This window comes from Uranotaenia lowii, chromosome 3 (assembly GCF_029784155.1).
Source record: "Uranotaenia lowii strain MFRU-FL chromosome 3, ASM2978415v1, whole genome shotgun sequence".
Lineage (NCBI taxonomy): Eukaryota > Metazoa > Arthropoda > Insecta > Diptera > Culicidae > Uranotaenia > Uranotaenia lowii.
This window is the reverse complement of record NC_073693.1, coordinates 274,484,787-274,505,505: the sequence shown is the minus strand read 5'-3', so window position 1 is coordinate 274,505,505 and position 20,719 is coordinate 274,484,787. Positions and strand designations below refer to the sequence as shown.

General features: G+C 37.2%; 1 protein-coding gene across 6 annotated transcripts in view; it reads right to left on the bottom strand.

The window, feature by feature from the left end:
- LOC129758748 (annexin B9-like) overlaps positions 1-20,719 on the bottom strand; it is a 49,390-nt gene that overhangs the window by 7,215 nt on the left and 21,456 nt on the right. For all 6 annotated transcript variants that reach the window (XM_055756348.1, XM_055756349.1, XM_055756350.1 and 3 more), the window contains exons 3-5: positions 8,840-9,322; positions 8,537-8,762; positions 8,281-8,462 (exon numbers count right to left, since the gene is read on the bottom strand). In XM_055756348.1, the coding sequence (XP_055612323.1) occupies positions 8,281-8,462; positions 8,537-8,762; positions 8,840-9,322 (891 nt within the window). The remainder of the gene's footprint in view (positions 1-8,280; positions 8,463-8,536; positions 8,763-8,839; positions 9,323-20,719) is intronic.

Below are 20,719 nucleotides of genomic sequence, written 5' to 3'. Positions count from 1 at the left end.
TCACATATCATCTCATTTTCTCATGATTCATGTCTTCATCTTACGTCTCAACTCATCTGCTCACGTCGTATCTTGTTTTATCTGAAGTCTAACGTTTTACATTCTTCCTCACCGTATCACACTCCGTATCTTCATCTTGTCACATCTCACGGTTCAACTCATTATCGCACGTCTCATGCTTTTCTCTAATCGCAACTCACGTTTCACGTATCAAGTTTCTTCTTTTCACGAAGAACAATAATCGTTTCTATTCATGAATTTTTTGCACGATACTCGTCTTCAATTTGTAAAAAAAACCTCAGTGTACTTAGTGTTTTTTTGGCAACTTTATTCTACAAAAAATTGGTATCTAAAAAATTCGCTTCATTCAAGACTTTCTGCTACCAAATATAGTGAAAAAAGGCTGGGTTCATTAACATGTGCTTTCAAACAGAACTTTCATTGATCATTTCAGAACAGATCGTTTTTTTTTAAATTTTAAACTAGGGTATCTTTTTTTAAAGGATTTTTAACGGCTCTCAGTCTCGGATTTTTAAGTAAAAACGACTGTTTTTTTTACTTCAACGTTTCGATCCTTATTGGAACTTCATCAGTCGCGAAAAGGGTCGTTTTCTTGTTAAGTATGATTGAGCTTATCTTGTCAAACTTAACAAGAAAACGACACTTTATAGCCCCTGATGAAGATCCAATAAGGATCGAAACGTTGGAGTTGAAAACGTGTTGGAGTCGTTTTTACTTAAACATCCGAGACTGAAAGCCGTTAAAAATCCCTTAAAAAATCAACCGAAACAATCGTTCCATTCATAAATGATCTAGGGTATCTCAAAAAACCAATAAAACAGAAGTAAATAGAAATTTAAATATAAATTTCAAATAACGACAACTGTGATTAGCAATACTACAGAAAAAAAGCTCAGTGTTCTGTAATGACAGTTTATTCTTGATATCAATAGAATAGAATCATCGAAAACATGTGAAAAATTGAATAAAAATAATTTTTTTCGTTAAAAAAAAATCAGTTATATTTTCCTTCGTGTTCTTTGCAAAGAATGGCATGAATTTGTTTAACAACTCACTTTTTAAGTTGATATTTTAGGCTTTTAATTTGATTTTAATCAAGTTTCACAGATTTCAAAAGCGCTAGAGTTTAGTTGATTGTTTGATAAATCAAACTACTGGCAGGTTTTTAATTGCCAGTAATTTTATTGATTATTGGAAACAGTTTCAATTAGGTAAATTTTCGTAAAACTAGTTACCAGAACGAAAAGTTAATCAAAATTTCAAATTATCATTGTTTAACAGCTAAAATTATTTATATACATTTTCAACCATGAGTGCAACTTATTTTTTATTTTATTTTATTTTATTTACATAGTATTCCGTCTTACGACATAACTTGACGAACATAATTCCTAAAATTCACTCGGTCCATGGCAACCGTTCTCCAATTTCTCGGGCACCCCACGTTCGCCAGATCACGCTCCACTTGGTCTAACCACCTCGCCCGTTGCGCCCCTGCTCGTCTTGTTCCTACCGGATTCGTGGCGAACACCTGTTTTGCAGGACAGTCATCCGGCATTCTCGCAACATGTCCCGCCCAGCGTATCCGGCCAGCCTTCACCACTTTCTGGATACTGGGTTCGCCGTAGAGTCGCGCGAGCTCGTGGTTCATCCTTCGCCTCCACATTCCGTTCTCCTGTACGCCGCCAAAGATGGTTCTTAACACTCGTCGCTCGAATACTCCGAGTGTACGCAGGTCCTCCTCGAGCAATATCCATGTCTCGTGCCCGTAGAGAACAACCGGTCTAATAAGCGTCGTATACAGGTTACACTTCGTGCGAGGGCTAAGTCTTCTCGACCGCAGTTGCTTGTGGAGTCCATAGTAGGCACGACTTCCACTGATAATTCGCCTCCGGATCTCACGGCTGGTGTCATTGTCTGCGGTCACCAGTGAGCCGAGATAGACAAAGTCTTCGACTATCTCCAACTCGTCGCCGTCGATCGTGACCTTGTTATTACTGGACAAGCGGGTTCGGTCGGTCTCGGATCCGCAGGCCAGCATGTACTTCGTCTTGGACGTATTAATCATTAACCCAATCCTTCCTGCTTCGCGTTTCAGTTTGCGGTAGATCTCCTCCACCGCCGCAGATGATCTGCCGACTATATCAATGTCATCGGCAAAGCAGATAAGTTGACTGGATCTGTTGAAAATCGTGCCCCGCATTTCGCCCACCGCTCGTCGAATAACACCTTCTAGCGCCACGTTGAACATCATGCAGGATAGACCATCACCTTGTCGAAGCCCCCTGCGCGATTCGAATGAACTCGACAATTCACCCGAAATCCGCACACAGCACTGCGTTCCATCCATCGTCGCCTTGATCAGTCTGATCAGCTTCCCGGAAAAGCCGTTCTCGTCCATGATTTTCCATAGCTCGTTACGGTCGATCGTGTCGTATGCGGCTTTGAAGTCGATGAATAGATGGTGCGTAGGGACTTGGTGTTCACGGCATTTTTGGAGGATTTGCCGTAATGTGAATATCTGGTCCGTCGTAGACCGCCCCTCCATGAAGCCAGCCTGATGACTTCCCACGAATCTGTTTGCTTGTGGCGTTAGGCGGCGGAGTAGGATTCGGGACAACACTTTGTAGGCGGCATTGAGGACAGTGATCGCTCGGTAGTTCTCACAGTCCAATTTGTCGCCCTTCTTGTAGATGGGGCATATTACCCCCTCCTTCCACTCCTCCGGTAGCTGTTCTATGTCCCAGATCCGGACTATCAACCGGTGTAGGCAATCAGCCAACTTGTCCGGGCCCATTTTGATGAGTTCAGCTGCGATGCCATCCTTCCCAGCCGACTTGTTTCTATTCAGCTGGCGAATGGCTTCCTTAACTTCACTCATCGTTGGGAGTGGCTCCTCTTCGTCGTTGGCTACGCCGGCGATGTACGTTCCCCCACCGTCTTGATCTCCTGCATGTGCGCCGTTCAGGTGTTCATCGAAGTGCTGCTTCCACCTTTTGATCACCTCACGATTGTCCGTCAGGATGCCTCCGTCCTTATCCCGGCACATTTCGGCTTGCGGCACGAAGCCTTTGCGGGATGCGTTGAGTTTCTGATAGAACTTTCGTGTTTCTTGGGAACGATGCAGCTGCTCCAGCTCCTCGAGCTCCTCCTCCTCCAGGCGGCGCTTTTTCTCCTGGAAAAGTCGGACTCGCTGCCTCTTCCGCTGTCGGTGATTTTCCATATTTCGACGGGTGCCTCTCTGCACTACTGCCGCCCGCGCGGCATTCTCTTCGTCCATCACCCTCCTACACTCCTCGTCGAACCAGTCGTTTCGTCGAGATCGCTCCACATAACCGATGACGTTCTCCGCAGCACTGTTGATGGCTGTTTTGATGGTATCCCAACAGTCCTCGAGAGGGGCTTCGTCAAGCTCGCCCTCTGCCGGCAGCGCTGCTTCGACCGATTGCGCGTAGTCTGCCGCGACCTCAGGTTGCTTCAGTCGCGCGATATTTAACCGAGGCGGGCGCCGGTTTCGCGTGTTGTTCACTACGGAGAGTTTTGGGCGCATCTTCACCATCACCAGATAATGGTCCGACTCGATGTTGGCGCCCCGACAGGATCTGACGTATGATGAGTGCAACTTATAATGGGGAATTCAAATGAAATCCAACATTTTTGACAATACTGTAAAGCGTTCGCAAAACTTTCTTCATGATGTAGCTGAACATGATCAAGTCGTTCTATGTTGCTTCGTTACTCACATATATGTTAACAAGACTAAGTCGATTTGGAGTAATTTTTGAATTTCTCAAACCCTGGGGTCTAAACAACTTTGTTTTGGTTTCAAACCCATCCATGATTTTTTGCCGATTTTTTAAGAATCGTTTACATAAAAAACTTGAACTTTTAGGTTTGTGTGGAAAAAATGAATATTTTGTACAGAAAAATTAACATCATTTTTGTTTCTTCTGTGGAACCAAGCCTGCTTGTGGTTTTTGTGCTATTTTTTTCAAGGAAATTTTCCGCTGAACAACTTTGTTGAATACCGTAACTTCGTATCTTATAGGGCAAAAAAGTTACAGTGAGGGGCAAAATAAAGTGTCCAAACTATTTTTTTATCATTTCTTTCATTTTTCTGGTTGAAATTCACCGAAAACACATCGTAATCATTTTTAAAATATTGTTTATTATGTTCTTTTTAATTTTTGTTAATGTTGCGCTGGTAAAAAAGGAAAGTTTTTCTGATAGAAAAAAAACAAATAATATTCCAAAAAAAAAATGGGCAAAATAAAGTGTCCAACTCAAAAATGTATATAATTTCGATAAGTTTCCATCGCGAGGCCCTTCGAATTTGTTTGTTTTGTGTATTTTGACGTTGCATAAACAACTGGCTTGGCTCTGGAGTATTCAAACAGGTGTCTACATTCGAATAAGTTGTAAAATATGGAGAACGCATAAATTTCTGGTTCCATTCCGTTGTCCATCCGAAAACTGGTTGTTCGTGATGTGAATAACGGTCAAACGCACCGGGAAGTGGCCAAGCACTATGAAATCAGCAAGACAGTTGTATCAAAAATCATGAAGAAGATGAAAACGTTCGGATCGGAGATGGATCGCTCAGGAAGAGGACTGAAGCCCAAGGCAGATGCCAGAACGGACAAGAAAATCATTCTTGAAGTGAAGAAAAAAGCAATAATAACGATCCGGCAGATATAGGAAGAGCTCCAATTTTCGGTATTGCGTTGTACTATCCGTCGCCGCATCCATGCAAAGGAGTACCATAGAAAGATCGCAGTGAGAAGGCCTTTCATCAGCCAGGTGAATAAGGCTAAGCGGCTCAAGTTCGTCAAGGAACACGCCGATAAACGGCTCGAGTACTGGAAAACATTGTTGTGGCCGACGAATCCAAATTCGAGCTATTCAACCGGAAGAAGCGGGATCATATGTGGCGCAAGTCGGGTGAGGAGCTCCAAGATCGCCATATTCAAAGAACAGTCAAGCACGGAAGAGGTAACGTGATGGTGTGGGGGTGCTTTTCTCGGGGTGGGGTGGACAATTTGGTAAAAATTGACGGAATCATGACAGCTGAGTCATATTCCAATATCCTGCGGGAAAACCTCGAAGTACCCCTCATCAAGACGGGCCTCGAAGAGCGCTTCGTTTTACAGCAGAATAACGATCCGAAGCATACGGCCAATCTGATGAAGTCATTTTCCCGTTCCTGCCGCATAAAAGCCCTTGAATGGCCCCCACAAAGTCCTGATCTGAATCCCATCGAAAATCTGTGGGCCATCCTCGATGCTCTGATTGATAAGACTGGTGTGACAAATTAAAAATACTTATTTTGATGCCATGGAGCATGCGTGGGAGGAACTCGACCCACAACACTTGCACAACCTTGTTGAAAGTATACCGAAGCACTTGTAGGAGGTGTTGAAGGCCGAAGAAGGCCATACCCATTATTAAATAGTTCTTGTTTGCCTTCAGTTTGAATCAATTTGAAGCTGTACCGATCTGGACACTTTATTTTGCCCCTGTTTTTTTGGAATATTAACTGTTTTTTTTTTTCTATCAGAAAAACTTCTTTTTTTTAACAGCGCAACATTAACAAAAATTGAAAAGAACATAATAAACAATATTTTAAAAATGATTACGATGCGTTTTCGTTGAATTTTAACCAGAAAAATGAAAGAAATTGAAAAAAAATAATTTGGACACTTTATTTTGCCCCTCACTGTATAAGCTGTTTAACAGAGGTGTGTCTTTTGGCATTGAAAAACAACAAATTCAATTGACATCACTGCTGGTGCCTCGCGAAGTATTGCATGAAAAGCAGCCATGCAATACCTTGCCAGGCACCCAGCAGCGATGTCAATTGAATTTGTTGTTTTTCAATGCCAGAATACATGCCCTAATAACTTTTTTGTCTAATAAGATACGAAGTTACGGTCATCGACAAAGTGTTTCAGCGAAAAATTTCGTCGTTTCACAAAAAGCAAAAGCTGGCTCGGTTCCACAGAAGAAACAAAAATGATGTTGATTTTTAAGTACAAAATATTCAATTTTCTTATAGAAACCTGCTCGTGTGAACGTTACTTAAAAAATCTGCGAATAATCATGGATGAGTTTTGAACCAAAATGAAGCCTTTCAGACACCAGGGTTTGAGAAATTCAAAAATGACCAAAAATCGACTCAGTCTAATATACAATCCACTTGAATCAAGTTTGAGCTAACTTTTATGAATTCGCAATTTTATTCAGAGTTGTGCAGAAACTTATACATAGCTAACTGGATTTTTGTTAAATTTCTTTTTTCACCATTAAACTTTTGCAAATGGAAATTTAAACTCATTTTCTTCAAGTTTTCACTGCAAACTTGGACTTCAAGTTTTTTTTATTTTTTAAATATTTATCAACATAGGTAGTTTTATTATCAAAAATGTATTTGATTCCATTTTTTTTTTTCAAAACACCCTCTGTTTTCATCATCTAAGCACTATTATTGAATAATGGCTGTGCTTTCGAAGTTCCGTATTGGCTGGATAAGGAGTTTCAAGGATTACCATTATCCAACTGTGTCTGAATTTTAAGTACTCAATATCGAGCTTTAAATGAAGCAATTTGAGTTGTATAATCTTTCAGATACTGTTCCAGTGAAGATTTGATACCTTATATTCGTAAGTAGGTAAGAACTTCCCACCTTACACATCAACTGAAAAAGTATATTTTGAATCCACAATTGCAAACATAAAAAGTGAATAAAGATACCAACTAAATCTATTCGATCTACTCGAAAATCTACTCAATCAATTCAGAACCAGAACTTTAAAATCAATTACCCGTAATCAGGATTGAGAATAACAAAAAAAAAATAAAAATCAGAATTCAGAATCTTTTTTTTTTTTCGGGGGGTTTTTTTTTCGGCTTGCAGTCTTGTTTTTAGCAAAAACGACGTATTGATTTACGTTTCCAACGTTTCGATCCTTATTGGATCTTCTTCAGGGACTAAAATAGTGTTTATTTAGTTAGTTCTGCTGATTATAATTTATGCTTTCTTACCGAAAAGATGCCGTTTTCTTGTGAGTGTCGACTCGGCTGGTCGTGTATAGCTGTCTTTTGATCTGTTTTCCGAATAATTTAATTTAATTCGTGTTTTTAGATGTAAGGTGTAGTGTATCGACTTACTGCGTACAGATGTTTGCGGATAAAATCCGTTTGTCTAGTGATTTTGGGATTAATTTGGCTAAAAACAAGACTGCAAGCCGAAAAAAAAAACCCCGAAAAAACATATTTCCAGTCGAATTCCTCTACCACAAAAAAGAATTCAGAATCAGAATTCGATATGAAATTTCCAGTTTTCTCAGGTTGAAGGCTTCGTTTTTTGTCATTTTTCTGTTATAAATTTCGAATATTTGTGGTGTGGTCTAATTTTTATGTTGACAAAAAATATTTCAGATTTATGTCGTTCACTTATCCTAGAACGTGTTGTGAGATCATATAATGATAAAAAAAATACACCTAAAATGAATCAGAACAGTTAAATGCTGATTTAATTCCAGGTTTGTCATCGTCTCGATCTAGTTCCAAATGATGACTAAAACTATGTAAATATATACCTACTTCTAGATTTTCTAATCTATTCGATTCGACTAAACGCATAACTCACCATCAGCAAGAAATAGTCAGGCTTGCGGCGTTTACGAAAAATAAAAAGTTTAAATCGAAAGGAAGTCGTAACTAATTCATATTAATCAATGACCCATCCCAAATCGGCATGATTCATGCATGGTGATTTATGCGACTAGTTTGTGATATGGACTTGCTTTGATTGTTTTCTACGGTGAAATTGATTTTTTTAAACTACAATACTGGAACGCCCCAAAAGTCACCCCTAAATATTTGATATTAATCTCGAGAAGAAAGTTATAAGTAGGTAGTTTCGATCATTATCATCATTCACATAATCAATTGATTTCGAGTTAGGGTTGTGGTGTTGTTGTTAGACCAATATGGAAAGAGAGAAGTGTTTTTTTGTTTTGTTTGGGTTCGGACAGAGACGTTTCTGAACATAGGTTTTAAGCGCCAAAAATGTTAAGCCGCGCCGGCTTAACTTATCTGGGCAGCTTAGTGCCCCGTTTTCAGAAGCAGACCTGCTGCGGGATTAGTTGCTCTAACAGGGTTAAATAGGTATCAGTTGAATACAAGAACATATCGACAGCTTTTGGGCGCTGCTGACGTGTACGGAAGCGAAAAATAAGGTACATCAACAATATTTACCTTGATCCAGGACTCAAGCGACTTTCCGTACATTTCGGCGAATGCTTCCTTGATGTCTCCCAGATCGATCTCCGAGCGGCTCACGATGATACGGATCAGTGTCTTGTCGTTGGTTCCGAGTCCGGCCATCGAGTGGTGCAGACGCTTGGCAAAGTACTGAACCTTCGATCGGACGCAGCGCACTAAAAATGTGGGATGAAGAATCACAGTTTTTCACATGACTTGAGAGATGAAAAATTCTACCCATAACACTTACCGATAGCCTTGAAACCTTCCTCGATGGCGCCACTGAACTCCCGCTTGATGGCATCCTCGATCGAGTGTCCAGCCAGGCTTTCGTAGATATCGAAAACCGAACGCAGCTGCTGATACGAACGGCTGACCAAGATCATGTTGAAAATCGACTCATCCGTACCCCATTGGCCTTCACCGGCTTCGAACAGGGCCTGGGCATCGGCAGCGGCAGCACCTTCATCGACACCCTAGAAGTACAACACAAAGTATTTGATTGTTGATACAAATCTTGAAACGCGAGCCAAGCCAATAAAAATAAACTTACGTTATTCTCGTCGCGATTGCCCTGGACCAGGGAGACGCAGAGACGCTTGAAGGCCCCGCTGGTGTCGCCCTTCAGGTCCGATTCCAGCGAAACATTGTACAGCTGCTCGTAGAACTCAGCGATCGTTTTGATGCCATAGTTGGACAGGGTGCACAGAATTTCGATGATCGCCTCCTCGTCGGTTCCGATGCCGGAGATGGCATCGTGCAGTTCCTTAGCGTAGAACTGGGGCAGCGGGGTCATCAGAGCCAGGATGACATCTTCGAATTTGCCGCCCAATTCGGACTTCAGATCGCTGATCAGATCCTTGCCGTAGGAGGTCTTGAAGGCCTGGGCAATCTCCAGACGCTGCACGATGCCACGGCGGGCCAGCACCTCAATGATGGCCTTCTCGTCCGTTCCGAAGCCCTTCATGGCTTTACGCAGGGTGGCGGCATCCTCGGCGGCATCGAAGGGATCGGCCGGGTAGACGGTTGGGGTGCACTATTAACGGGGTGAATCATAGAGTAGGTGTTAATCAGATTTGTTACGCAGACCGTGGCTTAAATATGTCACTCGGTTCATTATGAATTCAACGGTGAATGTTTTATGTCAAGTCTCGTATATGGTCATAACATTGGCCATGCGCTTCCTGAATAAAGAGGTCAAAATTAACGATTAATCAATCAAGAGTAACCACTAATATTCAAACGTTATTCCAAAATTTAAATATGTAACTAAAAGTAAAAAGACTAGCTTCCTGCTATAGGCATTTTAAGATGACCGAGTACGTCACAAATTGCAAAAGGAAGTTCACGCCCAGTTTTTGCCATTATGTGAGTTTGTTGCCCATGTGCTTGAACATCAAAACAAACAAAAACTTGTATCCACCGGTTTGCTCGATCTGTGTTCAAAATCGGCATTCGTACACGCGCTAAAAATCTTTTTCCTCAAAGTGGGGCGCTCGTGCGTGGTGGTGCATCTAATCCTAGCCTCAAATATTGACACCCTTCTGTTAGTTCTTCAATGCAAATCAGTTAGCGATGCATGTCGAACAGTACCGCGTCACTCAAAAAGTAATATCAATCGAACTCCTAACCCAAACGTTACCAATTCCTTTTTTAAATATCATTTAGCTAGCTGTTACTATTTTTTTATAACTTCACCTCTTTGCTTTTTCAGTTTAAAAATACAAAATGTACAAAATATGAGAAATTTTGAAAAAACCATTACCATTACGAAATAACAACAATATTAGCTCATTGCAAACCTAAGGTCGGACTTTATGTTCGATCACAACTCTCCTTTCTGTATACAAAGATAACAAAGAATATATCATTTATTTTCATTTATTTAATCCTTTGCTTCCTTATATAAGTTTATGGCGTATCGTAAGGTTCCCAGAATTTTTTCAGCACGTATCCGGGTCAGACAAATCTGATCTATTTTATCTAAAAACCTGGCAAATTCCGGGCATTTAATATCCGAGCAAATTTGGTCAAAACCCAGGAATTACTCAACAAAAATTAAGAAAAAGAAAAACTTGAAAAAACTATTTTTTCATCAAAATTTAACAGCTGATTTGTTCGATTTTAAAAATAAAGTAATAAAATAAATCCGGGCTAATTCCGGACTTTTCTCAATGAAATCCGGGCAACCGGGACGGACCGGACTTTCCCCATTTTTTTTTATTAAATATCCGGGTAAACCTGGATAGAACCGGGCAATCTGGCAACCCTACCATATCGACAAATTATAATTGTAATAAGTGAATAATCAAGACAGAAATTTATGTATTGATAAGAGGAAAGCTCAAAGCTAGAGTGCTTTGGGTAGAAGAAACGATTAGATGTTGAAAATGTGAGTAAAGGGCTTTATTTATTTTATTACTTAGTCTTTGGATGAGGAATTACCATACAGACAAATTTCTTAAAAACTAGGTTATTCTACTTATGTCTAGTTTAAATTTACGTTTACATACATTAAAATCAAACAGATGGTACACTACATTGAAACGTTCACAGCATTTGTCGATTGGGTGGTTTCGACCATACACAGTACGGTGGTAAGGTATCCAGAGAAACTGGCGTTGTCGGAGCGTCCTCGTGGATACGTATAAATTGACACGCTCGAGTATGTAAGAGCAGTCCACACGATGAGTCAGGGTGTCAAAAATAAAAGTTTGCTGAAGTTCGGTACGACGTTTTTCAAGCGTGGCCAAATTTACAAGGGCGCATCTTTGTTCGTAAGACGGAAGACGACGATGTTATCGACAGTCACTAAACATACTAAACAACCGATTTCTATGAAATTTATGGTTTTGAAGAGCTTGTAACGTGATTCAAATATGATTAATTGAAATTTTTTCCTGTTTTCTAGCAGGGATGAGCAACCCGCGGCCCGCGTTATTTTTGGTTCAGCAGTCCCTACTGAACCAAAAATGATGTATTATACTTGATCAAATATGCACATCATTTATTTACAGTTGCATTAGCCCCATAATCATTCAGATTGTTCATTTTTTTTTTGTAGGATTTCTCGACAAAAACATTATCTACTCAAGAAAACAGCATTTTGGGTGCCTATGTTTCAATAATTGATTTTGTTAATTTTGGCATCCTGAATTCAAAACATTTCACAGATTTTGTCAATCGCTTCTGGCTTTGGTAATATGGCGTGTGGAAATGTTGAAATTGATCAATTTTTGGTGAAATCGATCTTGTATAACTGATAACCATTAAACCTTCATAATAACCAAAAGTTGATTTTGAATCAATTTACTATCCTTCATTCAATCAAGGTCTCAGATATTGCCAAGATATTCTTGTAAGAGAGATACAAAGCTTTCAAAAAATTGAATTCTACAATTTATAGAAATTCCAAAAAATAGGATTACAACTTCTTATGACCTCATTTCAGAAAGTTATTGAAAATTGGATATTAAAGATTTTAACTCATTCAACAACTTTGTTGAAGACTGCGAAATGATTTGACTTACGGTTCTAAAAATATCAAAGATTCAATTTAGTGTAATTTTTCTTTTTTCGTCAAAACTCCCGTTTTTGCAGGTTGGGAAAAAATAACAAAAAGAAAACTTCCATAACTTTTTTCAAGAATTCAAAATAGATCGCGATCTTTAGGAAGGTTATAGTATTTGATTTTTACAGTTTTTTACAGTTCGTTGTGGTGCTATTTTAAGAAACTTCATTGGCAAATCTGCCAAAAATCGATTGAATCGAGTCATTTTACTTGAAAATTAGCAATCCACATTACCAAAAATTTCTAGAATCAAAAATTTAAACTCCAACATTGACAAACAAATCTGGATAAAAATCAGTGAAATTATGATTTTTTCATAATTTTAAAACTTTGTTCTATATCTCAATGCAATGAAATTTATATAAATTGTGGAAAAAACTTTTCAAAAATGGTCACAGAAAAAAATCGCTATGGTTAAGCTTTATGAAACTTTTAAATAAAAGTGATGACGAAAAATACCATCGCATTTGTTCGAACAAAAACGGGGTATTCTCAGAAAACGATTCAAATCTTTTTACGAACCATAGAAAGAGTTTCAGCATTTTTCGTTTTTTATAAATAAAAGGGAAGCAAATAATGTTTCCCTTTTGTCAAAAATAATTTTCGCTTAACATTTCAAATCAATTTAAACATTATGGATCTCTAATCAAGAATAGTGATTATTCAATTTCGGCTGGTCTAATCACTTTATACTTAAAAAAAATGTTTATGCAAGTTCATGAATTCGTTTTTATTATCCTTTTTCATTCTTATTTTTGATAAAAATTTGTCTTTATAAAAAAATAAGTAAAGCTTTGCAAACTATTTTAAGCTAAATTTTGTTTTTGCAGCTCGCCGAAAGAATTTCAAATCAAAAGTTGCCCGGTGCTTCAAAAGGTTGCTCACCCCTGTTTTATAGTTTCACCATTCGGAAGCAATTCGATATCGAATTTTGAATACCGCGAATACGCCAACATCACTGTTTCAAAAAAAAACGCGCTCAAAGTTTGACAGCTCCATAAGCTCCCAGCAAAAATAATAATTAGTTTTCTCAATTTCTCGAAAACCAAATACCATTCAGATAACTTTGTACTATCAAAATGTAGTCCAAACGTACTTTTTAATCCAGCTGATCAATCCATTTGTTTACATTTGGCGCATTCGCCCTTTTCAAAATTTACTGCCGAATTATACGTTATGTAAAAATTTATTTAACTCTAATCCGTCCCAGATTTTTTTTTAACCCGCAAGAGTTCTTGGAGTTTCAGTTTGACACTCCTGACTTTAACCAAAATATTTCTCTTTTTTTCTGCGGATTTGTGCAGAATTAATAGTTTTGAAAACCTCGTAATGTAACTCAAATATGTTTCTCAGACGACATTGAGCTACAACTATTCATTTTTGAGGAGTTCAAGAGCATGCATTGCTTGAATAGGAAATGAAAATTTTTTGCTCCTGTCAAATTTAATAACGAAAAAGTGGAAAATTTGAAGAATAGTAAAACGTGAAAGTTCGAATCAAGCATCGTTCCATCAGCTGCTTCAACCTGATGCAAAAGTTCCAAACTAGGACGTGTCTGGCGCCGTTATTGATAATGAATAAATTATTGATTGTAAACCATTTTTCATATTGACTTTCAAGTTCAATGATTTAAGGTGGATGTGAGTAAACAATTAAGCTGAGCTTAATTTTGAAAACCTCGTAATGATACTCAAATATGTTTCTCAGACAATATTGAGCTACAGCTATTAATTATTAATTTATTCAAAGTCTAAGAAAAAAAAATCTGAAAAATATGCTTAGGAGAAAAAACTATAGACTAGCTGGACTAGCTACCAAACGCTAGAAAAAAATTACTTGGCTTGCTGAAGTTAGAAGCTATATGTTGCGCACAAAGATATATTTTTTAGCATTTTTTTCCAGACTATGACCACTAAAAATGTGAAAAAAGTGGTGTAAAAACAGAAGATAGGGGAGATGAGGGCATAATGACCACCACCACCAAGGAAGACGCTTATTTAACCGTAGAAAACAGCAATAATATGTGACTTACATCATTGTTTCGTGTCCAGACACTAAAAAAGTATATTTCCTGACTGGATTATACTTGAAAAAGTATATTAAAACGTTTAAAAATTCATTTTAAAATTTTTTTTTTCCGAATTCTGAAAATCAGTCATTGTAGGGGCATAATGAGAACCCCCACTGGGGCACATTAATCGGGGCATGATGAACGTTTTCTGTCATGCAGCAAATTTCCCTCGATGAAGTCAACTGAATAATAGAGCTACAGCTTGACTTCTTTCGTCTGACGATTTACCCTATTGATTAGATGTCGGAGAGGTAATCAGTAGGCTCGAGTTCGATACCTGTTCGAGGTGATTTTTTTTTCATTTACCATTCATGATCGATGCATTTTACGCTAAACGGTAAGGCAATACTAAAATAATGTATGACTTTCTGTAGAATACAAGCAATACACACACACACACTCATACATTATGTTTTTGGTGCTTTGCATCACCCGCCAATATGCACTAGTCATGAAATGCAATCGACCATGAATGGTAAATGAAAAAAAAAATCTCGAACAGGAATTGAACTCGAACCTACTGATTACCTCTCCGACATCTCACCAATAGGCCAACTCGTCAGATGTAAACTGGTGAAGCTGTAGCTCTATCATTCTGTCGACTTTATCTAGTTGAATTCGCTGATAGATGCTACGGCATAATACGCTCATCGTGCCCCGAATAATTGTGCTCTGTTCGCCCCGAGTCAACCAGTTAAAGTAAAAACGTGTTTTGAAATTGATTATAGTGAAAAACCAAAAATTTAATGATGGTAAAAATTGAGGAACAATGTGTTCATCATGTTGCAGTGCGTACATTATAGATTAAGATGATTTAACGATCATAAAAGCTTATTTTTCAGAGCTCAAAAATTATAATATTTTTGTCACTTGAAAACCGCGTTGTTTTTTCTAAAACATTTCTGTAAAAATGATAAGAAGATTTCTTTTTTTGCTGAAAAATTAATACTATAGGAAGTACGCAACTAACCCTCATGAAAATTTATTTAAGAAAATACATACTTTTGTAGAAAAGTGGAGTGCTTATCATGCCCTTATCTCCCTTACTTTTCAATCAATGGACAGTCAAAATCGTTTCAGTCACAGTAGAAAAATGTTGCACATTTTCGACAAGAAAAACGTTATTTAGACAAATTTTCAAAGGTACCTGTTATTCGAACTTTTTATCAATTAGCAGTTTCTAAGATTTTTAATACCTAAATTAAACTTTGCACTGGATTTTGAGCATATAAATGCATGGTTTTCGCAATAGAACTATACTCACTAGAAAGGCAATTGCATGTCGATATTAGAAAAGTGAACGATGCATCATTTGGTTCGTTTTTTCAAAAACCTTTGGCTCTGTAATTTTAATATTTTTTTAAATTTAAACTTTAGGTAAAAAAAAAATCAATATTTTTCTATCACCATAGTGAAAAACTAAACGTAAAATGATGAGGCATTTAAATGGTTAAAATGTGGTTTTAAGCAAGTTTTTATTTATTTTACAAGCAAATTCTTCTTCGCCATTTTTTTTGCGAAATAACATTAGATCTCATGTTAAATGACTAAAGTAAGAATGCATAATTTAAGTTATTTGTCAGCAAATTTTTAAAATATATCTTCCCGATTTCTTTAGGTCCCCAATTTGAGGGTAAGAAATAAAAACTTAGAGCGCTTTGAAGGACCCCAATCAGTCCGATTGACCTTCAAAAAGAATAATTTTATATTTAAAAACAAGCAGTACATTCTTTAGCACTTCTCAATTATTTGGCAATTATGAATCGCAATATTTATATAAATCCATTTGTTATATTAAAACTGAAGATCTTGTTAACGCAAGATTTATGGAAACCCGTAAATTTTACGGGTGTGATGAAAATTGGCTCAGATTCAGCAAGTATCGACCGACACGAGCGTACGAGTCGAGCTCTATGGGTTAACTGTTGGACCTTTCATCGATACAAATAAATAATTAAACGATTTTTTTTTTGTGATTTTACAAGAACATTTTCAAAGACGTGAACAAACTGGATATTGAATGGATAAATTTAATTTTAAAGATTTTTACAGTCTAGCAATTTATCTCAAAGTGAAGAGTACAGTTTAGTAGCAATCAAATTTAGGGCTTAATTTTTACTTTGGAAGATGAAAAAGAAATTTGAAACAGTAAACGATGATTATTTCCTATAATTACTCTAACTCTCCTACGATGGGTGCAAAAACAACTGTCCTACCAGAGGCAACTCTTGCATAACTCACCGGAACGATAACGTAACCTTTATCATTTCTTTCATCTTCTTCCTCCACCGTTTCCCACTCGTCATCATCGGAGGAACTTGGACTAGACCCGGACGAACGCAACTTATCGTATAGGTAAATCCTGGACCGCGAATGACGTGAACCACGCAATAACCCACGAGTCGATTGTACGATTCGCTCGCATGAATCATTCACCATCTATTAGGTATCGGAGACGATCGATCGATTCGATCGGTAGATTTTTTTTTGTTGATAATTACGGTTCGTAATGGATTAAGTTGATTATTCAAAGAAAGGAAGAAAGGAAGCGTCAATTATCTTTCACCTGTCGTTTTTTTTGTCTTCCTATAACATCCTGGCCTTCACCAAATTCATGAAGGAAACCTTAACATGCATTGCATCCAAAATACGTGTAGAAACCTATGAATTAATATGCTCCATTCAACTTTGTTCAGCTTGTCAACGTTGCTTTTGAAGTTTGCTGGAAACTACCATTATTGGAACCCATCAACGACAGCTACTTGTCACAGCTTGCGTGTTTGAACCTTCATTAAAATTACCGAATTACTACTAGGTACTAGAGCATAGGGCACATTCCCTTTTTATCAACAAACGGGGGAAAGTAGATTTTCCTACATGGTCATAAAAATTACCTCAATAGCGTTTATGCTTCTTGAATTAAATCCACCGAAAAAAAAACGCCGAATGCGACCGTGAAATGGTGAATTATAACTTTGATTACACTATCGAACAGTAGTGGTGCTATTCCATTCCAAGGGAAGGTGTGGCAAATCAGAGCAAACGATAGGTGAAAACATGCTGTGTGGCACTAGGTAAAATACTATAAATAAAATCGATCTCGCAATTAATGGAGGCCCACGTGGGAAATCGTTGTAGCATGAGCGCCACGATTTGTGCTTTTATTTTGAATTTCAAATTCATAGGCTGTTTATTAGATTTTCGATGATTGAACATGAATGGTTTGCTAAGGGAGTCAAGGCTTTGCATATTAAACATTTGGTAGTAATTAAAATCTCAACATTTCTCCAAAATCTTGAAATTTTATTCTCTTGAAAGTTGTTTTCATTTCTAAATGTTTATTTTGCCAGAAAAAAACTGTCTAAAGAAATTGTGGAACTGGGCTACCATATTTTTTTCTGCGCATTCCTTCAACAACGTCATATTTATTTCGATCCATATGCCGCAAACAGGAGCGGCTACTAATTTCAGCCGATTAGGGTTGGTCCTGGTCCTGTCGTTGTCCACCATTAAACATGGAATTATGACTTTCGCGTCATATTTTCTGTATAATCAACATGGGCAGTCTTAATTAAGATGCCATTTGGTTCCAATGATTTACTGACGCCCACTCAAATTGAACGTTTTTGATGAGGGATGAAAACCAAGCCATGTTGCTTGATATTCAATGCAAAATATGAACACAAGCAAATTTCACTAACTTTGAAACTGGTTCTAGATCCAGTCCAAAAAAGTAGAAGTTGCACACATTAACTTTTAAATATTTATCCTAAAATTTTCTGTGCCTAACCAGGTTTCACCTTTCTCAAATTATGTATTTAATATCTGAGCAAGTCCGGGCAAAACTGGGCGATCTGGCCTTTGCCTCACCTTAAAGGAGGTTGCAGAATCTTAATGCTTAAAATGCTCTGGTAGAACTATGCAAACGATTGGAAAGCTGTTCTATGCTAATGGGGCATCATCCTTTGCCGAAATCTCAAAAACTCAATCATACTATTATTGAAGTAGATCCAAAACTACCAGTGAGTGTACACATGTATTTTCAACAAGAAATAAAATTTGAAGTTTCGAAGTGATTGAGACGTTATCTATGTGATGAATTACAAGCATTCCCGAAAGACATAAAAAGTATCAAAAGTCGGCCTTTATCAAATATAGTATGAAGACCACAATATATTTTAAATTCTATTCGTAATGAAAATATTGCAAAAGCAGTAGAGGACATAAAACCCTACTCAAAGCTATTTTTGAAATTAACTAACATTCTGAAAAAGCCCCTGAAGCCAATTCCTACTTTGAAAGATGGAGATAAACTTCCCTTGACTAACGCAGAAAAAGCTCAAAAATTAGCCCAACAATTTGAGTCTGCTCATGATTTCAATTTAAACGTTGTAAGTCAAACTGATGCTCAAATGTATTTAAAAGTTCTTGTGAGACAAATATTGATGGACTTAAATTGATTTTCGAAAAAAATAAAAATATGAAAGCTCCAGGGGAAGATAAGATTTTCTATATTCTTATTAAAAAATTGCCTGAAAGTACTTTAAATTTTTTAGTTAAAATCTCCAATAAATGTTTTCATTTGGCTTATTTTCCCAATAAATGGAAAAATGCCAAAGTAACTCCAATTTGAAACCTGGAAAAACTGCTTTAGGGCCTTCAAGTTATCGACCAACTAGTTTGTTTCCTTCTTTAATAAACTATTTTAGAGAATTATTTTGAATAGAATGATGATTCATATAGATCAGAATTCTATTTTCCCTGATGAACCATTCGGTTTTCGTCATGGACATTCTACTACACATCAACTTTTAAATTTAACCAATATGATGCTTTTGACAGTGTTTGGAAAAAGGTTTAGTAGCTAAATTAGCTCGCTTTGATTTTCCTATATATCTTTCTAAAATTATTCAAAATTATTTATATATTAAGTAAACTATCAAAATTCATGCTCTGAAAGGACACCCATTAGAGCTGGTGTCCCTCAGGGCAGTATATGGGCCAATTTAATACAATATTTTTGCTTCTGATCTTTCTGATGTACCAAAAGGAAAATGTAGGAAATTATTTGCAGACGATACTTTGCTTTCAGCCAAAGCTCGAAATTTACGGGTGGTACGCAGTAGATTGCAACAAAATTTCAAATGCCTTTTTGAATAACTTAAAATGTGGAAAATTTCTCCTAACGCTTCTAATTTTATCTTCCCATAAGTCAAGAGCTAAATTTTTCCTTCTTCAAATATTGACATAATACCATATTTTGTTGATGTTGAAAACATTCGAAAATGCTGATAGAAGATTTTTCAATTTCATTTGGATTCCAACATGAAAACAGTTCTTAAAGAAAAACATGAATACATTATAAGTAAAGTTTTCCGTAATGTTCAATGAACTCTACGTTGCGATAAAATTTAACACATAACGGACCGCGAAAACACCATAATTAGGCATTCTATATCTCAGAAACCACTGGAGTAATTTCTTCCAATTCAGTAATTTTTAGTAATTTAAATTGTTTTGTTGAACTTTGTAGAACAAAGCTTCCTTATCAAATTTGGTAGCAAAAAAAGATATCTCGTATTTGGTCCGCAATGTGTTAAGATAGCTTATAAATTAATAGAAAAAAGTGGATTTTCATCGCCGAGGAAAAACAAACGCCAAAATACCTACACTTTCTCTCGTTTTAAAAAAAAAATTTCTCATTTCTTACGAAGAAAAATAAGAGAAAAAAATTAGAGAATTGTGCAGCTCTTGTTTGGCACTCAACGGCTGAACGGTAGACACACATCCTGCCTTACTGAAGATCGTTCGTTAACTGAGGACCGCTTACGACACGGCTGCTTAGCCGTCGTGTGTGTGCATGTAGTAAGGACGATGAGGGGAAGGCCAATCGGCCGAGAAAGTGTCGTGCTCGCAATCATCGGCTACACAAGAATGTGATAGTTTGTGCACAAGTTTTTTCGTGGCTTTGTAATAATTTTACGATCGTGTTCGTTGTCCGTAGGAAGCCACGTCTAAATGCCGATAGATTGAAAGAAAATCATGTATGACTTTAGAATTGTTGCGCTCGGAATTCTCAAGCTCAGGCAAAAACTTTTTTTTTGTTTCGATTATAGTCGTTTTACCATCTTTATGGCATTCGCGACTTTATCAACGTTGCAGTTGGCGGTTCGTTATTGAAAAACTTATCTGGTACAACCGTGTTCGATACTCTTGGGCTCGAACTCGCGGACATCTGCTCAGAAGACAACAGACTTGCCAACTGAGCTATATCACACAGGCAAAAACGAATCCTAGTAGTTTTAATAGAAAATTTACTCAAAGCTACAATAAATACAACAATTTAGATTGAACAGTACATACGACATTTTGCTATCTTACATTAAAAGTTTCTCCTTCACTCTAGATTTTTATCCTTTGATGGCTTTCTTCCTCTCTTTTAAGTACAGACTTAAGTACCGTAATCCGGGGTAATATTGATCACTTTTTTCAATATTTTTCGATTATGTTTTCTGTTAAGGGAAATGTGACATGTTTTATATTTTTAAAACCAGTACTGGACTCCTATGAACGTAAAACATGGATGCAGTAATTTATTGGACCTCTTTAAATTTGATTTAAAAATCGTTTTCGTCGCTGTTCAGAATTTGATGCTTTGGGGTGACATTGATCAGTCTTTATTCTGACGGTTTTAACGCGTTTTCTTGATCATAAAGGATACAAAACACATTCATAATATTTAAAAATGTTAGTCTATCAATTTAACCTTGATTTTTAACGTTTTATTTCAA